Here is a 23,662-nt window from a genome sequence, read left to right on the forward strand (position 1 = left end):
GACAGGGGTAAAATAGGAGTAAGGAATTCTTTCACATCACTTAGAGGTCTGTTGCAAATGATAGAAAATCTAGCTCAGGCTGGTTTAGATAAAAGAGGAACGTGTTCAACGATGGCTGGAAAGTCAGGGATGGTCTAGGTGGAACAATGTTTGATCCAGGGTCTCAAAAATGACACCAGAACCTAGTTTCTCCCCATCTTTTAGCTCTGCTTTCCTCCATTCTAGCTTCATTCTTAGTCCCAATGGGGTGGCAAGATGGTAGCCAGAAGCTCAAATTCTATACCATCCCAAGCTGGAGCTCAAAAGAAGAAGTACCTCTCTACAAGATACAAAGTCCTGAAACTGAATATCTGTCCCTGATACAAACTGGGTTAGGTGTCCAGCTATGAACAAAATAACTCCAGCCAGAGGAATGGAAGTTCCTGACGGACTGGGAGCTCACATGCTCACCAAGGCAGCCAGGAAGGAATCGATGACATTAAATCACTGGACTGAACATAAGGGAGAATAAAAATCAAGAAAACAGTCATTGAAATAAGGGAAAGTGAGTATCAGGTCTCTTAAAAAAGGTTGTTCATATCTTAGTTCTCACCAATAGCCCATCAATTATAAGGAGCAAACCATTCTTTAACATGTTCTCCTAGCATTAACTGAAGAGCCTCTCCCTGTTTGTTAACAGCACTGCAGTACTGAGTATTGGAAGGCTGACCCTCCGGATACTCTTTCTCAGCCTCTCACTGCTTTCTTACAGCCACCCTGGGCTAAGTGCTCACACCTTGCTCCTCTGTGACATAAGCCCCACATTCACCATGAATCCCTAGTAGCCCAGGGTTTCAGCTCCTCCTCTGTGACACTGTATGCCATTCTCTCCCCTGCCTGTTTCAGCTCCTGGTAATGCAGAGATTAATCTCTTTTCAGTGAATGTGAAAGTCGCTCAGTTGTGTCTGACTCTTTGAGACTGCATGGACTATACAGTCCATGGAACTCTCCAGGCCAGAAAGTGGGTAGCCTTTCCCTTCTCCAGGGGATCTTCCCAATCCAGGGATCGAACCCTGGTTTCCTGCACTGCAGGCAGATTCTTTACCAGCTGAGCCACTAGGGAAGCCCAAGAATACTGGAGTGGGTAGCCTATCCCTTCTCCAGAGGATCTTCTCAACCCAGGAATCAAACTGGGGTCTCCTGCAATGCAGGCAGATTCTTTACCAACTGGGCTATCAGGGAAGCCCTAATTCAAGAAGATCCAATTTATTATCTTTTTTAAAAAAAAGCCTTCATTCTTTTTTCCTTAATGCATTTATTGATTACTTCTGGCTGCACTTGGTCTTCCTTGGTGGGCACGACTTTCTCTAGTTGCTGCGAGAGGGGGCTACTCTTCCTTGCGGTGTGTGGGCTCTAGGTGTGGGCTCAGTATGTGTGGCACACGGGCTAAGTTGCCCCACAGCACGTGAGATCTTCCCGGACCAGGAATCGAAGCCACGTCTCCTGCATCGGCAGGCAGATTTGTAGCCACTGAACCACTGGAGAAGTCCACAACTTTCTTTTTTTTTTTTTCCCCCCACAACTTTCATTCTTACACTGAATCACATGACATTGTCAACATTTGACTTTTTAACCCAGGAAAACGGCAGTTTCTATGGTCAACCCAACAGAAAGCTCCTGAGACAGTGTCTCTTCCTTTGTGTCCTCCGCTGCTGCTTTCTTCCAGTTTCCCAGATTCTGATTCACGTCTCTCTTTCTTTCTCCCTTGTTGGAATCTTGTTCCTCTCGGTCTCCTGTTTGTTATCGGTCCTTCCATTCTGCCAAAGCCTTCTTTCCTCCAAACCTATACCCTTCTTTTCTGCATATCCTCCTAACAGGAAGGAAATAAATTCTGTGTCGCTATCCAATTTGTCTTTCTACGTTAGAAGGGCTCCATAGTAGGGTATGTTTGGTGTGACAGTGATAACAATCCTTATTTGACAGATCAAGACATGGGTGTCCACAGAGGAGTTATGGCTTTCCAATCAGTACCAGAAATGGACCTGGTGGCCAGGTTCTAATTCAGTTGCTCTTTTTATTAAAGTAATTGGACTCTCCCATCTTCTGCTGTCTTTTTTGTTATTATTATAAGTTGCAGAAACAGCAAAGAACAGCAAGTGATTCCTTAAACAGATGAGTTTGGTTTCATTTAATAACATAAACAGTTACACCGGCATTTTCACAGTGCTCTACAGTTTACTAAGCACTTCCATTTTTTACCACATTTGCTCCCCCCATGTAAAAATGCCTGAATTATTATCTGACAAAAATGCCTGAATTATTATCTGACTGGGAGAAGTCAAGTAGCATGCTGAGAGTCTTGCAGCTGGTAATGAGCAAGTCTAGGCAAGACTCAAAACCTGGATTTGTGCTTCCTAAAGCCAACCCTCCTCTCATTTTCCAACCTCTTCTGACTCTAGGGAAAAGGGAATTTTTAGGCCCAATGCCATGGCCTAAATTTACCTGGTTATGGACAGAATGAGTTAGCATCACCTGAGAAATCATGAAAGATACCAAAACAAGAGACTGAGAAGCATAAAGTTAAGGAAAATGAGAATGGGGTACGGGGAAAGGTATAGGAAGTAAAAAGAGGACAAGACAAAAGAAAAACCACAAGAAAAATTGTGATCAAATAATAGAAAGCAGCAAAAGACAGTGAGACTAGATAAAATAAGTATATTCTTTTTTCAAAAGCAACAATAAACACATTATCCCAAAGCCCGCAGGTGCTAGCAATTCAAATAAATGTATAGCAATTAACAGAATTAACACCGCCTTAAATAGCTTGGCTCACCAGATGTGGACTCCTATCAGGGTTCTATAAAATGTAAAGTTATTACAGATTAAACCATTAATCATCTGTTCAGAGACTATCTCTGGCTGCAAAATCCCATTCAGTTTTAAATGGCTAATAATCACAAAGGGATGTGGAATGTAATGTGCACAATGACAGTCTACCCAATCCTTTTTCCTTTAAATATGTGTTAACTTTTCCCCATTCTCCTGCTTTCCTTCCTCCCCACTAGAGATGCCATCAGAAAGGAGAAGTGAGCTAGACTGGCTGATCTCAGAGGGTTCAGCACTGCGTGAGCTTCCCCTTTGGGCAATAGAGAGGCAAACGGAGAAGCAATATACCAATGCAGAGGTAAGAGCTTGAGGATGGGGTAGAAAGGACCAGATCCCGCAACACAGGAGGAAAGGGTGATGGGCTTGAGTTGGCCCCCTGGTCCTGATGATAGAGATGCTGACCCTGAAACTCAGCACTGAACTTAGCTTTCCTCTCCTGCCCTAGGCTTCATCCTACAAGAGCTCAGGAATGCCAAGGATGGAGGAAAGAGTAAACATATGTCCTGACAGGGAAGATCACTGGAAAATGAAATGGGAGTCCGAAGGAAGCACTTTTCTGCAGAAACCTGAAGATCCAGAGACACACTCTCCTCACCCAGGGCTAAAGCCAACGGACTAGCCTTCTGACTGCTCCTCAGGACCCTGGGAGAGAAAGACAAATCAAACAGAAGCAGCAGATGGACTAACCAGTTCTCAGGGAATGTAAAGTCTGATGGACAACCTGTCAATCCATGTCCTTCTATTACTTCAGATCCTCCCATGGCTCCGCATTGCCTAAAGTCCACGGGTAGAGCATGACTTAGCCCCTAACTAACTCTGCCGATACTTCGTCAAAGCTCCAGATCTTCTATTTTGTTCCTGGACATTGGCAAACCATCTGCAAGTTCCTCGCCCAGACACCACGATCTGCTCTGTCTCTTGGCCCTTGCTCATGCTGCCCCGGCAACCCAGAGCATCACTTTTTCCCTGTTCATTTCTGTTTGTCTTCAAGCTTCTTCTTGGGCATCATCGCCTCCAGAGTTTTCCTGAACCCCGTGATACTCTAAGCTCTTCTCAGCAGCCCCGCTGCACCTGGGAATGCCTCTTTTTGTGCATTAAATGCTTTTTCTTGAAAATGTATCTGTGTGTCCCCCACTAACTGTGAGGTCCCCTAAGGCAAGGATTCTGATGCATCTTTGTATCTTAGCATATCCTTGGCATACTGTAGGTTTTCAGCATATGCCTATGGATCCAAAATTCAGATTTGAGAGCTCCATGAGGTCTGCTCATTAATTAACTTACTCATTCTAGATATGCTTATTGAATGCATAATTTTAAGCCAAGAACTCTTCTAGGTGTTTAGTGAAACATGTGTGAACAGATGAGGCCTCTGTCCTCATGGAGCTCACATTTTAATGGAAGGGAGATTGATAGGTGTCAAATAAATTTCCAAAGGCAACAGACTAGGTAAAGACTGAGTGTGGGTGAGATGGACGATCCCTATTTCAGTGAAAATAAGAGAATGTTAGTAAGGCAAGTAAAGTTGTTCTCCCCCCAAACGGTGACTTGGTAATATGGGAAATACAGACACTGCGTGTGCTAATGAATATTCACTTGTGCTTACATTTATATTCACAAACTGTTTTTATAAGAATCATTACATAATCCTTAATTATTGTAGCAAAACATCATTGTATATTTATGTATGGTTTCACTTGTACATACATTATCCCATTTGTTCTTAAGAACACAACAGACGTCTTATTATCTCCACGTTACGACTTAGGAAACTGAGGCTCAATTAAGATCAGTGGCTTACTCCAGGCCATAAAGGCAGTAAGAAAGCTGGAATTCCTAACCAGGTTTTCTGATTTTCAAACCTGGCATTCTTTTCACTTATACTATGATGCCTCCTCAAAATCTTTTCAATCCTGTTCTTCCCAGAAGGGGTGCCAACGTATTTCTTTTAGCCATGCTGGGCTTTTCTATGTAACACTTATCTCATATCAGATAGCTGGCAGGTTCCTGAAAGATTGGACTATTGCCATGCCAGGATGTTCCTTAATGATTCCAAGAAAGTCGCATAGTCAAGTGTGCCTAATAGTATTTATCTAAAGATTTTTGTTTGTTATTTTTTTCTTTACTTACAAACATGTGATTTCATTTAGCAAATATTTATTGAGAGCCCACTAGGTGCTAAGAACCATTCTAGGAGCTGGGGACACGGCAAGAACAAAAGTGAGACAGACACATTAAAACACAAAAACACGAAGAGGAACAAGTATGGACTTTGTGATGTTTAAGTGGATACAAACCTTGAATTGATAACTAGGATGTGCAAAGTAGAACGCAATAATTAGATTATGTCATGCTTTTACGCTGGTATCAAATTAGAAGCTGTGCACACAGGTGAAATCCACAGATGCTTTGACCCAAGTGTGGAGCCAGAACTTAACTTTGAGTAAAGTAACTGTAGTTCCAAAGATAAAAACAACTTTGTGCTACAAACTATCAATGGTCCAAAAGATAAATCCTATAGTGTCTTCCCCAGGTCCCCATTTTGAAACAAACAAAAACACATAAAAGCACCCAGCTCCTAGAACCACAAATGGCCAGAAATGACAGAAAGGGGAAGAAAGAGATATAGAAGGGAAGAAGAAATTGGAAAATAACTGGAGACTGTCCGAAAGGAAAATAGTTGGAAGTGGCTAAGTGGGATTTATCAAGGAGCAAAGTCCCAACATAGCTGGGAGCTTTTATTGTTTACTAAACTGTCAAGAAGAAATGCCAAGAACAAGAATTTACTAGACCTGCCCACAGGTCTAGTAATTTTAATAATTAAATGGAAAGAAAGAATATGCTAGGATTTCATTAGACTCAAAGTTATCTGTTTAAAACACTCAGACAAATGAGAAGCCTCCCAAGTCTCTTAGAAAGACTATCTTATATATGCAAAGGAGAGATGGGGCAAAATTTTAGATTAAGTTCAGTTTTGCTTACCAACTCCTTCACTGTTTTGGAATTCCTTCTGACTTGATCTGGCTTTAAGTTCTGCTTAGCTACTAGCTAAGATGTGTATATTTTTATTTACACATAAATAAAATGTTATTTTTATTTCTGTCATTGACACTGGTTTTCAGAAGTATCTTTAATTTTTAAGCTATTAAGTGCTACTTTTCATAGACTTTTGACGCTGTCTGCTCTCTACATGGAGACGGTGGTATGTGTATGTGTAAATTTTATTTACTTTAGGCTCTCCATGGATAAAACCATCAGAGATATCTTCATACTTTTATGAGGCTTGTTTCAAAATATTCAGGGGCATCCTTCTTGACTGACTGATAGATTTGCAGTTGGGAAACTGCTCCTTGTCTCAAAAAGCATAATTGTGTTGGGGGGCGGGGGACGGCAGTTAAGGGGGTTGATGAGTCCTAGAGGCCACCCCTAGACGCTGTCCTGGAAAGACTCCAGGTGGTTCAGGGCTGTTTCACTACATAAACTGATGCCCTCTGCACAGTACTCAATGCCTCATTCATTCCTGAGCCACCAACGAGGAAACAGAACATACCCATCTATTTCTGATGAGAGGGCAATTCCAATGGTGTGTAATTTAACAGTGTTTAAGACTCTTTCAAGGTTCATTAGTCACTGAGAAGTTTATACCTTTATCCTATTCAGATGGGAGTAAATCCCAGGGAAGAAGCGTGCTGTCTACTGCAATTCTGACAGGAATGACCTGTGTGGTCCCCGTGGTGAGCAGAAGGCTAGATCATGTCCAGCAGAGAGGAGAACACACTATGAGTTCTCCCCTGTCATTTTTCCTTCAGACCAAGAACAATACGCAGCTGTACTTGGATTTTCCCCTCCTTTGTCACGTTTCTGTCTTACCCCTTCCTCTCAATGTACACATGGTTTATTGCAGCAAGGCCCAGCTCAAACATCATTTCTTCTCCAATGCTGACTCCCACCTAAAATGTATCTGCTTCCTCTACTCAGTTAGAGCATTTCATCTGTGGCACTGTACACACAGTGTCCTGAACTGTAACTGTTTCCTTAGAAATTTCATCTCCTTTCCCACATTATAAATTCCTCAAATATGCAGATCATGGTTTACAAAAAGCCTTTATATTTAGTAATAGCCAAAAAAAAAAAGGTACCCAATGATGATTATTTGATAAGCGCATCCATTCAATGCATACTTATTATGGACTTGCTCTATGCCACGCATGACAGACGCAACTCCTGTCTAGACACAGCTCACAGCTGAGTGGCATGAGTGAATCCATGCATGATGCTGTCTCATACGTGACTAATATGCAACCGATTTCAAGTAACCAGAATAAGAATGAAACATGTGCCCCGAGAGGAGATTCATAACATGTCACAAGGGATCTTTATTTACAAGAAAGAACACTGTTAGCTTCTCAAGGAATTTCCCCAGGGGAATGGTATAGATATCTTAGGCAATCAAGCTTAGCTTAGATTAAACAAAAAAAGTGCAGTGCACTGTGCTGATGACACTGTTTGCTGAACGAATCCAGCAAATCAAGTCTGATTCCTTTTGCCTCAACAATTGACCTTAGAGATTGAACTTACACTCGACTCAAGCTCCCTTGCTCTCAGACAGAGGTCTCAACATATCAGCTACAATAGTAATAAATGAGTAATGGCAAAACCCCACTGCTTTCTCACAGCTAGCTAGCTCTCCAGGAGGAAAAAAAAAAGGAAAAACCAGTTTTCGGGGCCTTAATATTACATTCTGAGAATTTTTCTTCATCTCAAATAATAAGACTCTAGGAACACCAAGCTCAGCAAAGGTAAAGTAATACATATGTTATGTTTTAGACAAGACACACAACTGTAAATGGAGCCACTTTTAGCTAAGGCTTCCTGATTTGCCGAGTCGAAAGTACAAAATCAAACTTTACACAGGTCTATATCGTTCTGACTTCAAAATCCTTTCATCTGAGTTATTTAATTTCATTTATGAAACACAGCTACCTGTAGGGATCAGGTGATTCATTAGATAGATAAGCATACAGAATCACAGGGTATTTAAGTGGCAAACCCATGGTCCTATAACCGGTCCAAGCTGGGATCAAAACCTGGAGCCTCCACTTCCAAGTCCAGAGTCTTTTCTGCTACAACTTTTGACCTCATAGATCAGAGGACAGATTGAGTCATTGAACCAGAAATTTCATTTGTGCTTAGACAGTCAGAATGGGTGAACTCACCTCTTTAAGGCAGCCCATGAAGTTGTTGCTGACGGGGGAGCCTGGCAAGTCAGCGGTACTTGGGCTTCCTCCCACGTAGAAGAAGTCATCTGAGCCCAGCATGGTGTAGTCCTCTTGAGTGTAGCCTGTCGTGGTAAGGATCCCATCCACAGAGATGGTCACCTGGTGGAGGGACACAGGGACAAAAGAAATCCCAACAATGACCTTAAGGTCCTGTCACAATCCGGGGGCTTGCCCTACCTGTGGCATCACTTTCATTAAGATTTGGGTGAGGTATTCTTTCTAATTTTGGTTTGATTTTGATATGTGCAGCCAAGTTCCATTTTCTGGTCTGCCTCCCCGTGGCCCAAGCCTCTGGCGTTCACCTGCAGACTCCCAGGAGAGTTTCTCAGAACTGCCAAGCTGAGCGGCTCGCTCTGCCCAATGCCCTCTTCAGTCAGGCTAGAAAATGGAACTATCCTCAGACGACATCACTTGTCTCGGTTCATTGGTAGAATGATGGCTTATTTTTGAATGACTGTAATTTACGGTGGTCGTGAGAAACAGCGAAGGAGACGTTAGACGATGGGGTTTGTTAGGGGGTTGGCCTTTGGTTGTTGATGGTTTTTGTTTCTTTTTTTCTTTTCTTTTTCTTTTTTTTAAATTTGTTTCCTTTTGGGCTCACACCACACTGACAAACATGCATTCAGGGAGGGAAGGAAAAGGGTCTTGAGTTTGATGAGTCATGGGTGATACATGCTGTGGACTACCCAGGACATCAACCCCTGTCCTCCCTTGACTGCCATCACCACCACGCAGGGAAGAAATGACCCAAACCAAAAAGGCAATGCTAACAAAAAGAAAGGAATGATGAGGCAGAAGAGCCAAATAAATAAATAATAATGCCCACCAGAAAGAAACAGCACCCATACACCCAACATCCATGAAAGGAGCAGAGGGTGCAGAGAAAAGAAGAGGCCCCAAAGCGTGCACACACCATTCGCTGACACACCCATGCGGAACTTATCTGGAGCCAAGAGAGAAGGCAGAAGAACAGAAAGAAAGGGCATGGGACCGGGTGCAGAGAACGAAAGGAAAGAACCAAAATCCACTTCACACCTACATGCACTAAATCAACCAGAAAACAAGATGGAAGTGAGGAAAGAAAACACACTCAGCACCAAAGGGTCATCTTTCCCGTGCCTGCCACCTCCCTTACTAACAAAAAAAAGAAAAGAAAAAGTCCAAACCCAACCCCAAAATATATGAAGGATGAGAGGAGAACAAAGAAGGGTGGAGACAAAAAAAAAGAGAGAGAGAGAGAGAGAGAGAGAAAAGAAAGCAGTGTAGGCTTGATGACTGGTAGGTTGTTAGTGGCGAGGAGGAAAATGAGGAGACAGGTTCTGATGCTAATGGGGAATTCACGAGACAGGAACATGCCATGCAGAGTTTGTATGGAGCACACAATTGGCGGAGCTCCCTTTGGCCGAGGTGGGAAGTAAGGAGCAAGAAGGGAAAGGAAGAACACAGGAAGCAGAGTACTTTCCTCCCCAGATCACCTGTGGCAGCCACGGCCACACAAAAGGGAAAGAAAAAAGGGGGATTCAGGAGTTTGGGGATTGGGGGGAGGAAGAAAGTTGGAAGAGTGAGGGGGTAGGAAGACACGGAGAGAAGAAAGTCCTCACCAGAAATCTCAGTTGCCCCTAGTCTGTAACTTAGAAGTTGCAAAATAAGAAAACAAAATGAATTTAGCTAAACAAAGAATATTTCTTTAAAAAAATTTTTTTTAGAAAAAAAAAAATAGTGGAGAAAAGGAAACTGTCCCGACCAAAGTCATCCAAATGTTGTCAGGACAGGTGCGTCCCCTTCCATTTTCTTTTTAAAGAAAAAGAAGGGCTTGTATTTCATTCAACACCACCAACAAAAAATTTTTTAAAAGAAACAAGTCTAAAGAGGATAAAAGGGGGGTTTGGGGAGGAAAAGGGGGGCAACACACGGCAAACCCAAAAAAAGAGACAATAAGAATGATATCTACCAGACAATGTAGTTTGTTTACCATAGCGTGTCCGATGCCTGAGTGCTTTGCGGAAAAGGGGGAAGAAAGGAAATTAAAAAATTGTGAACAGAACGATTGTTAATTAAAAAAACTAAAAACAAAGATGAGTCGTTAGGGTGTTAGTACATTAGTCGGTTAGTAAAATGACACATTGCATGAATGATCTTGGGTTAGTTTTTCAAAAAAAAGGCACCCAACACAGAAAGAGAGAGTGGGGTAAGACAATGAGACCAGGACTCTATGGAAAACCTTGGCGCCCGGCTCGCAGCCAGGCAAGGAGCTGCAGCCCACCTTGTCGTCCGAAACTCCCCGCTTCTCCAAACCACCACCAGATCGGACCTCACCCAGGTCGGAATTAGCATCATACTTACTTTCCAAGGGCTCTTCTGAATGAACACTGCCCCCACGCCCTTCCCACCCTCAGCACATATACAATCCACCTCTCCTGAAAGAAAAGACCCCCAAAGTTTATCATTGAACTTCGGTAAATCGATAAATAGAGCTGAAATACCCGTCCTTTGGGGATTTTTTATTTTTCACATCTGACTCTGACTACATGCATAGACGATCATGACTTTCTCCAAGAACAAAAAGAGCTTAGAATGTTTCCGGTTCACATCGGGCAGATGAAGGCCATATAATGTAGCTCACTCTGCATTTCCAGAGGTAAATTAAAGATCCACAACTGCCTTGACTTGGGGTGCCTTTGTGAGGCAGGAGGGGAACTTTCTTCTCTTTCCTGCCCTCTTGGGTTAGAGTAACTGTGTCGTTAGAATGTGTCAAAATAGTTCGAGTCTTCATCATTATCCAGTGATGCCATTATTTGGTGTATTCTGCTGGAATGCCTACTGTTGGCATCGTGCTCCCCTCATTCCTCGTTAGGAATGCCTTTCAAGCTTTGAAGCAATTTCTTGCATGGGTAGCAGAGAGGACTGGCAGGTTAAACGTGATTACAGAAGCCCTATGATTAGTCTCTTCTTCACAGCTTTCAAATGTTAAATTGCCAGTGCACCCTGAGCTGGGAGGCTAGAGTAGTTAAAGGTGGGTAACTCAGTTTTATGCTTGAGGTTTGATTAAAGTGGCATATCGAGGTCAAGCAAGTCCTGTGATGGTCATGACCTTGGACTCAAGGTCATGGACCAAAAACCAAACCAAAGCAAAAAAAAACCCACAAAAACTCCGTACTACCTTGGGTGCTAATCCTGGTGATGGTTTGGAACAAATAATCCATATTCTCTTCCATTACTCAGAACCCTCAATCAAGTACCTGAATTTGGCCCTGTGCGCTAAGTCGCTTTAGTTGTGTCCAGCTCCTTGCAACCCTATGGACTGTAGCCTGGCAGGCTCCTCTGTCCATGGGGTTCTCCAGGCAAGAATACTGGAGTGGGTTGCCATTTCGTCCTTCAGGGGATCTTCCCAGGGATCAAATCTCCATCCCTTATAGCTCCTGTATTGGTTGGCGGGTTCTTCACTACTAGGGACCACCTGGGAAACCTGAATTTGGCCCTGACTTAACCTAAAAGCTACTGAGCAAACAACACTTTCACTGACTGACTTTAGCCCCAAAGCAGAACCACGAGTAGATGACCAAGAAGGAAGAATGGGAAAAAGCTCTGCTCCATTTGGTAAGGAAATTCCAGTAAAATTTCCTCAGGTCAACCTTTACCACATAAGCCATTCACCCTTACAAAAAAAGCAGATATGGCTGCCATCAGCTTATCAAATATTCATGAAGTGATTACATTTAATTGAAATAGACGAGGGCTTCCCACTCCTTCAAACGTATCCTAGGGAACTCAAAAAGTTGTTATAAGTGTATTTTATGGGAAAAATAATCATCTGAGATGACTCAGGGCTGAAAGGATTCTATTTGCAAAGTCAACTCTGCTTTTCTGAGGTATTTCCTCTTTCAATAAATTGCATTTGGATGCAAAATTCAGTCCAAATTTCAGCGAGGTCTGAATTTAGGTGCACTTTATCAAAAAGATTCATGCTCCCTCTGCCAAGAAATGCCCCCAACACCCTCCAGCCTCACTAGCCTTGTCTTGAGAGCTCTTCTTAGCTGCATCCTTAGGGACAGACAGAGGCAATCACCTTCGGACAGAACGCGCGGCCTGTAAATCATGTGCGTGTCCCAGCGAGTCTAGCACCCAGACCACAGATGAGCTCATAACCCTCCTGGAACATAAGGTGCTTTGCATATTTAGCCACCACACATGGCTGGGGAGGGTTGTAATCAACATCTCGCAAATGGAAATTGGAGTGGGAAGGTTAAATGGCTTGTCCAAGGGCACAGAGTAGAGCTGGGGCTCAGAACTTGGAAGAGAAACCCTCCAGCGTGGCTTTTCTCTGCTTATTGAGACTCAAAGAGCACAACCCATATTTGAATCACAGTCTGGTCTGTCCCCATTTCAGTGTAAAGGACTGAATTAGGGCCCAACTCTATTTGAGAGAAGTGTTTTTAGTAGAAATGAAAGTGGGCCTTTTCTGGCTCTTTGAAATCATTCTAGAATGGCAAGGAAGCATGCGGGGTGGGAGAGAGATACAGAAGCAGAGCAGCTGGTGAGAAATACAACCGGATTCTGTTGCCCAGGACAGGAAAATCTCCCCCTCCACTGACTGATGCCAGAAGGGCGTTACTGTGTACCGGCCAGTGGAAACCAACAATAGGTCCTATTTCACTTTTTGGTCTAGTCTCTGCAACTCAAACATTTCAAGCCCTTATATGTTAGCGAATGGACATTTCACTTGGGCTCTCTTGGCAGCTGAGAGGGTCTCCCCTGTAAGTGCAGGTGGGGAACGATGAGAGAAAATGTCAGCAATAGAATTCTTTGGCCTTGCAGGAGAAATATTAAATGGTAATTCCAAAATATTCGATCTATGTGTATTAGGATGTCTGGGGACTCTTACGATTTGGCAACTGCACCATAGATAAAATAAAATAGCCAACCTGCGGCTTCCCTGACATGCTTAAGTGTGGAAATGGGTGTTTCGAAAATTGTATGTTTCTGCTGTGGGTGGGCCTTCTCCATTTATTTAGTGTTATGAAGGAGTTACATTTTTATCAAACAGAAAATATATGCAAATACCTGTCACTTCTTATGCCTTCATGTTTACAGAAGGCATTAAATCAATCATACTGCAGAAGAAAATTTGATAAGCACCTTCTTGAAATTTACATAATGCTTTCTGATTAATAAAGGATGAATGCTGTCCAACTGGGTTTAATGACAAATTCACAAGAAGAAAAAACAGAACCTGGAAAAGGCAGTCTCAGGACAGACCTTGACTTTTACAGGAAGTGATTTTAATCTTTTCCTGATGTGGGCTGGTGAAATATTATTATTGTTGCTGTCGTTTTATTATTATTAGTTATGAACAGTAAACAACTTTACTTGGCTAAGGTTTTCTGAGAGTGTTGTCACCTGACGGAGTTGCCTGCTTAGCATCAGCAAGCGATGGGAGTTCTCAAGCACGTACAGAACCAGGAAAGGCTGCTCCAAAGTTGACTTTTTAATGTGGGTCCTTCCACTTTCCAGGCCTCCTAGTCAACTGAAGAGTCTCGGAGGTAGAGAAAGGGGCAATAAAGTAGCAGCAAGGAACAGAGAAACAAAGGAATTCAGAAAGATTCCAGCTAATTCCCTCCAAAGCTAGAGGTTAACACAACAACCAAAAGAATAAATTAAAGAATAAAAATATTGGTGAATTACTTTGCAACATTGTAAAGTAATTAACCTTCAATTAAAATATATAAATTTATATAAAAAAATTGGTGAGGGGCTGGTAAATCAAAAGGAAGAGAAAAAGAAAATCTTTCTCTGGAAGAAATTAAAATTATGGCATCGTGGCAATGGCTAACTTACTTAAAAAACAAAACATACATTCAAAGAAAGAGGAAAATCTACCAAGCTATAGAAATAAAATGCTGTCCCTAACTGAATTTAACAATAATACAAGGTACAAATGTAATCAAGAAGATGATAAAAAAAAGAAAGCAGAATAAAAGAAAAGTATTTATAACTTTTATTATCTATACAACTGAATTTTTTTTCTTAAATAACAAGCACACATGGAGAATTGAAGTAAGAGGAGAAATATATTTTAATCATTATCCTTGTGAAATTGTAAAGGCTGGGAGAAAGCTTGGCAAATGCACACCCATATGGTACCTCTACCCTTCTCCATGGAACCTAACCCATCACCTACTTCACGCTCCCTCCCCAGCCCCCTAAGAGGAGCCTCCGGGCACTCTCTGCCCTCAGCCATTACCTGCCGGAGGTTGCGTGTCACTTTGACATCATGCCAGGCGTTGTCATTGAATTTTCCATTCACTGGCTCCACAATGGCCTCAAAGGCCCCGGACCCCAGGTTAATGACCAAGGAGACCGCGCCATCCTTCAGAGCCAGGTTGACATAGTCAGCCGACTTGCCCGTGTGCAGGATAAGGCCATTCCGCTGCCAGGTCTTAAAGGACAGAGTGATCTCATCACTGCTGCTCTGGATCGGGTTCTGAGACAGGTCGTAGCACAGGTACTCTGAGCCTCGGAAAGTGGCCACATTCTCCTCTCGAGCTGCAGGGAAAGGAAAGGGGAGAGCGGTCAGCACTGGACTGGCAGGAGCCTGGTCTTCGCAAATACCAAAGAGGGCACGCACACCTACAGGGCACTGGCCCTGCCAGGGGCCTGATGCCAGGACAACACTTCTTCCACAGGATTGTATCTAAGGACCAGGGGAACTAGCAGAGAAGCTGTGGGTTCACACAAGGGCAGAAGACTAAAACGATGATGCAGGAAGGCTTGCTGCCTTGCCTTCAAATTTTCCCCGAGAAGAAACTAAAGGGAAAATTCATGCAAAACGGTCAAGTGAAGCTTATGTTGCTTTTGCATCAATATCGGCTTTTCAATGCCTGTAAAAGGGCTGGTTTAGAATGGATAATTAACTGTTCTGACAGAGCGTTCTTTAGCTCCAGGTACCTTTTATTGGCCAATAAATAAAAATCAATTACCCTGAAAGATTTGGCTCTAATTTCTATCCATCGGTAACGTGTCTGAGTTTGGTTTCCACGGTACAGTCCTGCGCCCAGTGGAACAGGACTGGGTTTCTAAAAAGGAGGTTGAACCTGAGGAAATGACTGAGCAGATGAGGAAAAGGGAACAGAACGGACTTTGAGAATATGCTTTGATATCACACTAGACAGCAATGCCTCCCTTTTATTCCAAGGGACCACTCCCTGAAGGTCTTTGAGGTGGCCTGGTCAGACTGTCCTATGGAACATCTCTCCATAGGACCAGGGGTCCACAGAGCCAACATGGTATCCCACTGGGACCCAGACTCTCTTTCAAGACCATATTCTAGACACTGGGGAACTATAATTTGCTACCGAAAGAGCCCCAAGTGTGTTCCCAGGGCTTGTGCTGGCCTCTTCCCTGGATCAACTTTCTGAAGGCAAATCATGCTTGCCAGTGTACATACCTCAAGGTCTGAGGACTAGCCCTGGGGACTCTTTGTACAGGTCTACGCAGACCTTGGCCATGTGGGTGAAGGAACCCATGTGCATTTATACCGGACCCCTGTGATGAGCGATGGAGCTGAGAAGGGGTGAAGGCCACAGAGCCCACCAGAGGGGCAGGCTCTGCCTATGCGGAGATTTCCCGAAGCAGCACTCCCAGCAATCTGGAAATGCTACATGTGAACCTGGCTTAACCGAGTAGTTTCGAGGATCTATTTTTTAGGCAAGAGGATAGAAAGTATTTGATTTAATTATCTGTTGATTTATAACTTAGACACTCAGCATGCACACGCCCATTTGTCCTCGTCAGGCAACCCCACTTAGAGTGGATGGCTTCCCTGGTGGCCCAGCAGTGAAGAGTCTGCCTACCAATGCAAGAGACGAGAGTTCAATCTCTGGGTGGGGAAGATCCCCTGGAGAAGGTAATGGCCACTTGCTTCAGGATTCTTGCCTGGCAAATCCCATGGACAGAGGACTCTGGTAGGCTACAGTTCATGGGCTCATAAAGTGTGGGATACGACGTAGACACTATACAACAACTTCGTATCAGGGTTGGTCAAAAGTACCTCTCAATAAAAGCAAATGAGCGATAATACAAATTTAGATATGCAGTTTCCCTTTAAAGAGGGATAGGGTAGGGGGGGGCTACAAAGTAAAGTTGAGGAAATTCTATTTTTCCATCTAGACCTAACCAAAGCTAATCCACCTTAACTCAGATCCTTATCAACCATCATAGCCCTTGGTAAGCTCCTTAAGGAAAACCAAATAAATATTTTCTTATCATGAGATAATCATCACTTTCATAATGTGAAGAGATGACCACCCAATATATAGTATTAAGTTCATCATAGCATCACCACATCATTAAAATGTGAACTCAATGTCACACTCCAAAGAATGAAAAAAGAGATTGTGTCCTATATCTTCCAGAGGGCCTCAGGGATATGTATACACCTGCACATTTCTGTTTGCACACACACTACTATAAGCAAAAGGGACTTGTCCACCTCTAAGTGACCGTGGTGTTGCTTACACATCTAAGTGGTGAGCACTACTCAGCACATAACCCATGCCAGATGTATTTTACCAAAATGAGACCCCCCCCCGAAAATCAGAGTAGATATTTGGCACTACATCTTTGAAACAGGTCCATCCATCTAATCCCCCAGTGCCCTACTTTCATTAGCTTTCTTCCCACTTCTGCAGAAATAGTTTTGCCAGAATTCAACCGGACAAGCTCTTTTGTACAGTAGACTGGAGGTGACCCTGATTTACAGCAAAAGATGGCAAATCCAATGCAGTGATCTCCACTAAGCTCTCTTCCTAACAACGCAAATGTGCGCACAACCAACTACTATGCCTGTCCTTGGCACCCAACATGGTGTATTGGTGGGTGTTTTCTATAAATGTTTAAGTTATACCTGTGTGCCCAGCGAACTGAGATAAATGAGCAAGGAAAGGAGGGCTTATAAAGAGAAGCCTCAATTAATCATGGAGTACCCTTCAAAGGGGAAAGGCCTGACAAAGAACAGCAAGGCCCCAGGGTTTATTTAATAGACTATGTGGTACTTAATATTTTTCACATAATTAGACCGAGGAGTCTGTCAAAATAATAAATTTTAGAGCTATAAAGGATTTTAGAGATTGCCTGATTTAAAACATTCTTTTTTTTTATTAAAGTAGAAACTGATGACTAGGAATAAGTGAGTTGCCCAAGACCAGACAGTTTGTCCTACTCTGGGCTTCTGCTGCCTCTAAACTTTTCTCCAAATATCAGTTTCCTTTCGCCCTTCATTCTGGATTTACCACCTGACCTTATTTTGCTGCTCAAAGGGAAGGAATGGTTCCACTGAGCCATGTGTTGCTTTACAAACCACTCCAAACCTTGAATAAACTAAGCGAGAGACCTATTCCTCCTACCCCCACGTAAATCACACTTTCTCACCAAAAGAAATGTTTCTCTTTTCCTCCTGGAATCAGTGTATTTAAAACTAAAGAGCTCATTTTATATAGAAGACCACAGGAGAAAAATGACATCATTAAGAGGCCATCACAGTAAATAAATAAGAAATAAAACAAATGAGAGAAAAAACTATGCAAACCACACACATATTTATGCTAATACCCATGCAAATTCATCAATGAAAATTGTATGCATGCTTGAGAGTATATTACTTTGCAAATATCTGCTCAGTGGTAAAGAACCTGGCAAGTAAGACAGGTGGGTTCAATCCCTGGGTCGGGAAAATCCCCTGGAGAAGGACATGGCAACTCACTCCAGTATTCTTTCTTGGGAAATCCCATGGACAGTGGAGCCTGGTGGGCTAGAGACCATGAGGCCAGAAAGAGTCGGACAGGACTTAGCTACTAAACAACAACAACAACAATGAAAACTGCTGCAACAGTTCACAACGCTCTAACTCTCTTCATTCAATGATGAATTTCCCCAGTTTAACCCTTTCTCTGGGCTGGATGTCACCCCAGATGTCGTGTATCTCCTTCACATGTCAGTGAAGAGTAGACCACTGAAAGCTACCCCTGGATCGTATTCTAGATAAGCAAAATCATATCATTTTTAATTCATAGGCTCCTTTCCCCTTTATCGTTACAGGAACGAGAGGCATTGGCACTGCATGACCCAGTCTTTAAAAGAGCAAACCAGGGGCTTGCCAGGAGAAAGACTGAGGACCTGGAAGAAACTGTTCCTTTGTATACTCTCACAACTGACATTTTTCTCCTAAGAGCCCAAACTGTCTTAATTTCCTTCCAGTGGCTAAAGCTCAAGCACTTTCTTATCACCTTGAAAACCATACTAAGTTGATAGTGAATATAACTAAAGGGTGCAAACCCAAATAGTGACAAACACAGTTCTAAGCCAATTAAATTCTCCAAACTCTCCATTGGAAAGATGTAATACTGCCCCCAAATCTGCTTGCTTTCTTTCTTTTTTTTTTTTTCCCAAATCTGCTTTCTGTAGTGAGTGTTTACACCGAGAAGGAGGTTGAAGAGACAATGCAGTCACCTTGCATGTATTCAGGCTAAATAGGTAGAGAAAATGAATGCAGGGGATTATGTCACACAGCATGCAATAGCTTAGCATAAAGCTACAGCCTGGCAAGGGGGTAGGTGCTGAAATGGCTAATGGACTGTGCAGATTCATTTAGATTCTATCACTCCAAAGTTTACAATCAGTTGCATAAGTGTTAAAATAAAAATGTTACTCTCACTGCATGAAAAGCAGAGCTCAACCCTGTATGACAACAAATCGTTTGCCCATTACTTGTAAGTGTACAATTGATTAAACACTAGATGCAATCAAGATAAGTATAACTTGAGGTTTTGAATCAGTTTGTATAGACATATAAAGCACTGATCTTTCAAATGACTTATTAATCCAAGGACTGATATATACATAGCATTCATAGGCATTTACTCAGTTCTGTTTTCTACTCTCTCCCCCCAAAAAATCCAACTACTGATTTATATATCAATAACTATTTCTCTGAGAAATTCCAAAATAGATTAAAATAGCATTTTTTTTTTATTGTGGAACTTAAGTGTAAAGAAATACGTATCTCTGTTGAATCGGGCCTGTAGTTACTGATGGCTTGATGTTTTAGGTTGTGAGATTAAGAAATAGGAACTTTATTCTAAAGGTCCTGAGGAACCAATGCCTAACTTTACTGAGAGGATGGAGGGTCTGATTTGCATTTTTTAAATATAAGATTAGTCAATCCAGCTTCTGATGGGTTGAGAGTGAACTGGAAAGAAATCAGAGCTGAAGGCAGAGGGCCCAGTGAAAATAAGAAAACACATTTGAACTACTCTTCCAGGGGGTGCCTGAAACTGCTTCATCCCAAATGTTGATATAGCCTAGTGGGGTTTGCATTTCACTGGATAAGAATGGAAGCAAAGATTCCTAGAAGGGACAACCTAAGGACTTGAGAGACAGAGATTCTAAAAACCTGGAGACCACAGGAAGAAGCCAAAGTTTGGCTACTTTAGATCCAAATGCAGCCATGGAAAGCCAAGGGCCAGAGGTTAAAATCTGAGGGCAAGGACACAGCACTGGGCAAGAAAGGGCTCGGGTGAGAACAGGTCAAGAACGGGTAAAGTGAAAAATGAAAGTTTGTCGCTCAGCCATGTTCGACTCTTTGCCATCCCATGGACTGTAGCCCACCAAGCTCCTCTGTCCATGGAATTCTCCAGGCAAGAGTACTGGAGTGAGTTGCCATTCCCTTCTCCAGAGGATCTTCCTGACCCAGGGATCAAACTCAGGTCTCCTGCACTGCAGGTGGATTATTTATCATCTGAGCTACCAGGGAAACCCAGGAATGGGTAAAGGGGGATTCTATTCACCATTTTAAATAATATTCTATATTTCCAAATGCTTTCTTAATCATCCTTTGTATTCCTTCAACAGTCTGTGAGGTTACTTTGCTATGATTACACCAATGCAAGGAAGAGGGACACACAGCTTACATAGGTTATCCCAAGGCACTTGGAAGCATTTAGAGCAGTTCCAAAACCTCAGAACTCTCGATTCTCATTCCATCACTTTTGCCACCATAGCCCACCACCACCCTCGCCAGGAATTCAAATTCCCGGAGGAGTAGGTGCCTGACCCTGTATCTGATGTCTTGCAACTGCATGAAGTCCCTTCTGTCAAAAGGAAAAACCGCTGACAATGACAGGTGAGCACCCAGGCAGCAGGGGCCCAAGCAGGGGATCCGGGAGCGGGGCCAGCTCAACTCAGAATCCCCTGTGGGAGCAGGTTGGAAAAAGCCAGACCGAGACCACACTCTTCACCCTCATCAGAGAAAGAGCCTTAGAAATGGAATGCTTAGATACCACTGAGGAGAGCCTGTTAGAATGCCAGCCCCTTTGGGGCAGCTGTAACTACTGGGCCCGAGCTGAGCACCTGCCATGTTCCAGAAAAAGAAACAGCAGCCAGCTTTCTGAGGACAGATTCCAGAGACACAGGCAAAACTGTTCTTCTCTTTTACCTGCACCCCAGTGTTCACCAGGAAGGGCGTCCCTGGTGGCTCAGAGGGTAAAGCATCTGCGTGCAGTGCAGGAGACTGGGGTTCAATCCCTGGGTCAGAAAGATCCCCTGGAGAATGAACTGGCACCCCACTCCAGTATGCTTGCCTAGAAAATCCCACGGACAGAGGAGCCTGGTAGGCTACAGTCCATGGGGTCAGAAAGAGTCGGACAGGACTGAGTGACCTCACTTTCACTTGCGTTCACCGAAGCAGTGTTTACAAGAGTCAAGACAACCATGCAGCCTAGGTGTCCACTGACAGAGGAATAGGTGACGATGAGGTACACAGACATGCAATGGAATATTATGCAGCCGTTAAAAAGAATAAAATAATGTCATTTTCAGAAACATGGGTGGACTTAGAGAGTGCCATACTGAGTGAACTAAGTCAGACAGAGGAGGAGGAGAAATATTGTATGGCATCCCTTATATGTGGAATCTAAAATGAAATTATACGAACCAACTTACAAAACAGAAACAGACTCACAGTGATTGCTGAGGGGTAGGGGAAGGATGGGGAAAATGGACAGTTAGGGAGTTTGGGATGGACAGGTACACACTGCTATATTTAATATGGATAACCAACAAGGTCCTACCATACAGCCATGGAACTCTGCTCAGTGGTATGTGGTAGCCTGGAGGGGAGTTTTGGGGGAAGAATGGATACCGATATATGTATGTCTGAGTCTCTTTGCTGTTCACCTGAAACTATCGCAACATTATTTATCGGCTGCACCCCAAAATAAAATAAAAGGTTTTTCCAAAAAAAAAAAACAAACCCTGCTCTCATCTTTTTGAATTCTTCATCCTTCAATAGGCCTCTGCAGCAGCCTGGTACTTTATTCTGCAGTCATGCAAAGATAACCCCAGCTGGCCATCCCGGCCTGGCCCACCCTGGAGCTAATGAGCCACAAAACACAATATGAGCGACTGCTGCCCTCCCTGGCAGACAAAGGGAGGTGGTCCTGAGGCTGACATGCTGACTCCGTTCCTCTGATCCACAGATTCAGCAGGGTTTTGTCCCTCCTCCGTGGGTGCAGTTGCAATGAGAGGTGTCAGGGTCTTATGTTGGAAACTAACACATCACGCAATTCTACCCAAGCGAAAAAGCCCTGAGGAGGATGGGAGAGGCAGGAGCCCAAAGCAGGGGGGTACAGAAACCAGAAATAAACTCCTTGAGAAGGCCACGATTCCACAACCATTCTACTCGTTACTATTGGGGCTGCGTCTCCACTCCATCTGAAAGTCTCCCTGAGGGAAAATGCCCATCTGAGTCATTTGCTGGCAAAGGAACAAGTTAAGGTGGATGGGTGTGAGTCTGTTCACACACAATTCTGTTTTCCATGCAACCTGCTAAGCATCCAACATACAGAACAACTTCCACCTCTAAGGGCTTCTTACAAGCTATGTGTAGACACCCAAGTAGCGGTTGGGCTATGAGAGGACCATATCCGCAAAAATGAGGGAAAAGCAGAAATCTGCTTCCTAGAGGGAATTCTGTTAGACATCACCCAAGGACATCTCCTGCTAGAATTAGGGAAGGAACATGCTGAGTAAGAAGGAAACCAAGGACTGCACAAGTGACTGCCCTCTTGCTTCTTTCAGTCCCATTTCCCTTACAATGTATTTTAGGGCCAACCAAAGCATTTGCATAGACCAAACTGCAGAGCCATCCACCAAGGACAAACGATGAACCCTTTACCTGCCACACCCCCCAAACAGGTATTTTAAAAGCAGAGTGCACCAGCAGACAGCAAATTGTGTTGTTATGAGCAATCCTGCACTACAAATGAAAACACACACGGGAAACCTGACCTCCTGAGGCCATTTCTAATCCTTCTCCACAGACTGTAGGAGAGATACAGCAGAGAAATAAATGGACTTTTCCACGCTGCCTGGGTCACTCACTAGCCTGCAGATGCTCCTTGAAAGTGACGAGAAGGAAAATAGTAAATCAAGTTGTCACCTGGAAAATAAACAGCCAGGATCCTGGCGAGGGGAGCTGCCTCGAGTCCACAAAAGAATGGCTGGGAAAATCACGCTTCACTGAAATCACTAGAAAGCTAACAGCATCCTGAAGACCTCATAGCTCTCAATTATATTATAATAAAACCTAAATTTTCTGTTTATTCATTCAAGGAATAAGTATTTCCAGGTACTTAGTATGCATCAGGTGAGGTACCATGTGAATAGGAATAATTCACCTCCATTTTACTGAAGAAGAGAAATTATAAAGCTGAAGAAACTAGAATGCCAGACCCTGCCATGAACTCGCATTAAACAGGGCACCCTCCTGTAGCTCAGAGTGCAGGGGAATTGCGGACTTGATAACATGGAATTTAAAAATAAGGCTTTGAAATGGACAGACCTGGGTTTTACAGCCAGCCCTGGAATTTACCTAACTCTGTGAAACCTCAGCTTACTACTTAACTTCTCTAATTCCTACTTTCCTAGTCTACAGAATGAAAAAAACCACAGTACATATTTCATAGCTTCACTGTGAGACATGAATCAGATAAAGTTCCGGCCCAGTCCCCACCCCTAGATACATTAGCTGTTGCTGTTGTTATTGTTAATGCACATATAAAAAAGTGATTACAAGTGTCGTAAACATTTAAGAGGTGATATAGGTCTTGACATATGAGTAAGAGTTCACCATACAAAAGAAGGGATGACGTTCTACTTAACAGAAACAATGGATTCACTGGTAGGATCACTAGAAAAGCATGGGGTGCCCAGGGGATGGTGAGAAATTTAGTGTGGGTAGAGTAGCAGGAACGTTGAAGCTCAAGCTGCAGGCAGGAGCCTTATGAGTCATATTCCTGGGGCACCGGGCTGGAGAACCAGCAGAGGAGAGCTTCAGCTCATGAGTGCGTTGCATCCACAGGTCCAGCGGACGGACTAACACCTAGAGAGGTAAAGAGGAATCCAGGAGACACCACCAAGAGAGAACGAGATGACCGAGGGGCCCTGGCCTGAAGCAACCGTGCTGCATC

The 23,662-nt window shown here is 43.3% G+C and overlaps 1 protein-coding gene across 4 annotated transcripts in view; it reads right to left on the reverse strand.

Annotated features, from left to right (window-relative positions):
- The window catches only part of NRXN3 (neurexin 3), a 1,763,013-nt gene that overhangs the window by 1,329,588 nt on the left and 409,763 nt on the right, over nt 1–23,662 (reverse strand). Inside the window, exons 4-6 of one of the 4 annotated variants that reach the window (XM_068964455.1) lie at nt 14,383–14,676; nt 10,093–10,137; nt 8,079–8,240 (exon numbers count right to left, since the gene is read on the reverse strand). In XM_068964455.1, coding sequence (XP_068820556.1) covers nt 8,079–8,240; nt 10,093–10,137; nt 14,383–14,676 — 501 coding nt within the window. Of the gene's footprint in view, nt 1–8,078; nt 8,241–10,092; nt 10,138–14,382; nt 14,685–23,662 lie in introns of those variants that run through there. The other 3 variants (XM_068964453.1, XM_068964456.1, XM_068964454.1) reach the window with 3 other exon arrangements.

The sequence above is a fragment of the Capricornis sumatraensis genome, chromosome 2 (assembly GCF_032405125.1).
Source record: "Capricornis sumatraensis isolate serow.1 chromosome 2, serow.2, whole genome shotgun sequence".
Taxonomy (NCBI): Eukaryota; Metazoa; Chordata; class Mammalia; order Artiodactyla; family Bovidae; genus Capricornis; species Capricornis sumatraensis.